Genomic DNA, 3,166 nt, shown 5'->3' on the forward strand with positions numbered 1-3,166 from the left:
TCATAAGCCTTATTCATAATACTTCAAATAATAATATGTCGCTTTCTACACTTGTCACTGACTGCAGGACTCTTTTATCAAAGTTGGAAGGCATGACTCATAAGCACATCTTTAGAGAGCATAATGGATGCACAAATGCACTTGCCCCGTCTAGGAAGCAATTATCTCACTTCTCATTATCTGTTTGGCACCGCTTTATGACCTTTCCCCTCTTTTGAAGTCTGATGCTTATGGGATATTTTGTACCAAATTATTGGTTAATTTTATTTAATCTAGTTTATCATGTTTGAGCAAAAAAAGACAATGAAAAAGCATAGGCAAAGCAATTCTGCTCCTCACTTTAGAAGTTCTTTTTTCCCTTTGTTTTTTTTTTTTTGAACAAGGGAAGTTACTTTACAAGCTGTCCAGATATGCCCTTTGGGTTACATCAAGTCCCATAAATTGAAAGGTAAATTCCAAGTGAGTTTTTTGTTAAAGTATATTGCTTTCACGTGCCCAAAACATGTAAATTGCATTCTACTTTCTAGTATTACTTTTTAGAAGATGATTACTTGTTGAAAGCACTACTAGTGTGGGGAATAATTTTTTAACATTAGAATAATGAAATAGCTTTATTCTCGAATCTGATGGAACCTTGAACAAAGATTTCGAACATGAATAAAATCTCATTCTTGCACTCTAGGGAAATGTTCCTTATTGGTTCTAAAATATTAACCATACCCAAATAAACAAATAATTGTAACTTGGGAGCATCCAACCTAAACCTTTAGACTACTAGTCTCTCCGATGCGATTGAACTGATCAACTGCCACGGAAACCACCCCATTGACTGCATTGTCACTCTCTACGACTACAATATTATTGGACGTATTCGTAACTGCATGTACAGGGAATCCTGCAGACACCTCCTTTTGAATATGAAATGAGTATTGGAAATGATTTATCCGGTCTGGAAATACTAACAGTGATGAAAAATCAGCAACCCACTTTGTTCCATTCCCGGCCACCGTCATTTCCCCAACCGTTGATTTCAGGCTCATGCCATTCACATTGTTGTGCTGGATCACCACTTGATCAACGGTACTAAACGTCCCGTCTAATTGGATGTTTGGAACCATTTTTCCAGGATTACCATTAAACATGTTGTTAACTATATTCAGCCCTGATATTTTTCCCTTAATCGGCTTAAACACTACATTAGCATCTCCTAAGAAAAGCCCATTGGTAACATGAACTTGAACAGGGTCTTCCATCACTATAGCTGTGAAATCTAAGTAACAATTGTCAATTCTAGTTAGTGCAGCGGTGGATTTTACTAAAATTCCTACCCCACCAAAGGCTGTTGCTTTGTTATAACAATGAACCCCTGTGACAATATTAGCTTGGCCGATCAATAAAATGCCAATGGCCGCTGAGAAGATGGCAATATCGGTTATCGCGTTATCGTTACTTGAAAGTTGAATGGCGGTGCCCGAAAAGCCTCTCTCACCTTTGTCTCCACCAACAGTGGAAACCTGCCCTAGGAAACAGTTGGATATGAAAGTCTCGTGACCTTTTTGGACTAGAATTCCTTGGGTTGAGAAGTGAAGGAAGAAGCAATTATCTATGCGGATTCTGGCGGAATCAATTACAAAGATCCCTCCGCCTCGGAAGCTCGAATCGAAAAGAATGTCCCGGAAGGTGACGTCCTCGTAGTAGATTCCTACATTCTCATCTTTCGTATCGTTGAAACCGGTAGGGGTTGATGGTTGAGAATTCGGAGACCATACTTCTATGAGATGCCGGTCACCAGGGAATGTGTCTGAAGCCCGCAACGACCCTCCTTTCACCTACGTAACCGGTTACATTATGAGACATTAATATCCGAGTTAAAAGCTGCACATTCAAACTAAGTGATCCAACTAAATACCAAATGCAGAACTTAATAAAAGGGAATGGTAAATAAATACGGACATGAATGTAGTTATGTGCAATGAATTTGAGTTGCGACGTTTCATAAAATTTTGGAGGGAAAAGAAAAAGTAAATGGTCGGAAATATTTCACTTTTGAAAGGGAGATTCTTCATTGGATGGAAATATTTCACTTGCATTCCATTTGGAAAGGCGGACCAACCAGTGTGTAGAGGCAACGTGGCATAGACAGCACATGCATTGCTGCAAAAGCGAGCCCATAAGCCTCCAAAGTCTTTTCAGCTTGCTTGTCTTGAAAGTTCAAACTTATACCAAATAAATTCTAGAAAGTTTAACCACTAAACTACGTTAGGCACAACACATGGCTTGAAAGTCACATACTTCAGAGAAATAAATTAGATATTTAAAATCTTGTAAATATCTATTTGGGAAAAAACCAATTACTTATATTTAAAAATATTCCATCTGGCTCACCGAATTTAAGTATATATGTAAAAAATTCATATGTATGTATGTATGTCTGTATAGATGAGATGGGTATAAACTAACCACAATATTGGCTCCCCCAGAAGAAGGAAACCTTATAGGATTGCTGATTTTGTAGCTTCCGCCGAGCAAATCAATGACGACACCACCCAAGTCCTTCAAGCCAGGCAGCATTTGGAGAGTGGTTTGGACCTGGAAAGCGTCATTCAGCGCTTGCGAAATGGCGTCACTGCTCTCTTGCACCCCAGTAGGGTCTGCCCCGTACGCAATTGGGTAGAACACTCTTCCATTCTAACCCCCCCCACCCCCGGGCACAATTCAACAAATTAAGCCCACACCTCAAATGTTATTTGCATACAAGATAAAAAATGTAGGGAGTTTCTAAGTCTTACATTTTTGGTGACTGAGTCTAAGGAGTGGAGATGGAGAGGAACAGAAGGTGGCGATGCCAGCTCTTTTAACTTTGATCCAAGTTCAAATAACTTGTCTTGCCTGATGCCGGTGGAACAACTAGTTTCCTGCAACAGCAACAACATGATTAGGTAGAAGGATGCTGCTGAGTAGGGTTTCTTAGTCATTTGTACTGGGTTTTTTTAATTCACTCAGAATCAGAGAGAGAGAGAGGAAGGGAGAAGGGGGTTATGAAGGAAAGAAACTGTTACTTTTTGCAACGCGGGAATGGAGCGGGTTGGGTTTTGGCTTGGGGGGGGGGGGGACTTAACTTATGTCATGGCATTTGCCCTTTGGTCAGTATTTTAGGTGCACTACT

General features: G+C 39.9%; 1 protein-coding gene across 1 annotated transcript; it reads right to left on the reverse strand.

Annotated features, from left to right (window-relative positions):
- Nucleotides 1–505: 505 nt before the first annotated feature.
- On the reverse strand, nucleotides 506–3,166 carry LOC107927669 (polygalacturonase QRT3). Its single transcript, XM_016858782.2, has 3 exons — nucleotides 2,790–3,166; nucleotides 2,461–2,688; nucleotides 506–1,829 (listed from the first exon to the last, which is right to left on the reverse strand). The coding sequence occupies exons 1-3, from the start codon at nucleotides 2,973–2,975 to the stop codon at nucleotides 759–761; spliced, it is 1,485 nt and encodes a 494-aa protein (XP_016714271.1). The 5' UTR covers nucleotides 2,976–3,166; the 3' UTR covers nucleotides 506–758.

This window comes from Gossypium hirsutum, chromosome A12 (genome assembly GCF_007990345.1).
Source record: "Gossypium hirsutum isolate 1008001.06 chromosome A12, Gossypium_hirsutum_v2.1, whole genome shotgun sequence".
Classification (NCBI taxonomy): domain Eukaryota; kingdom Viridiplantae; phylum Streptophyta; class Magnoliopsida; order Malvales; family Malvaceae; genus Gossypium; species Gossypium hirsutum.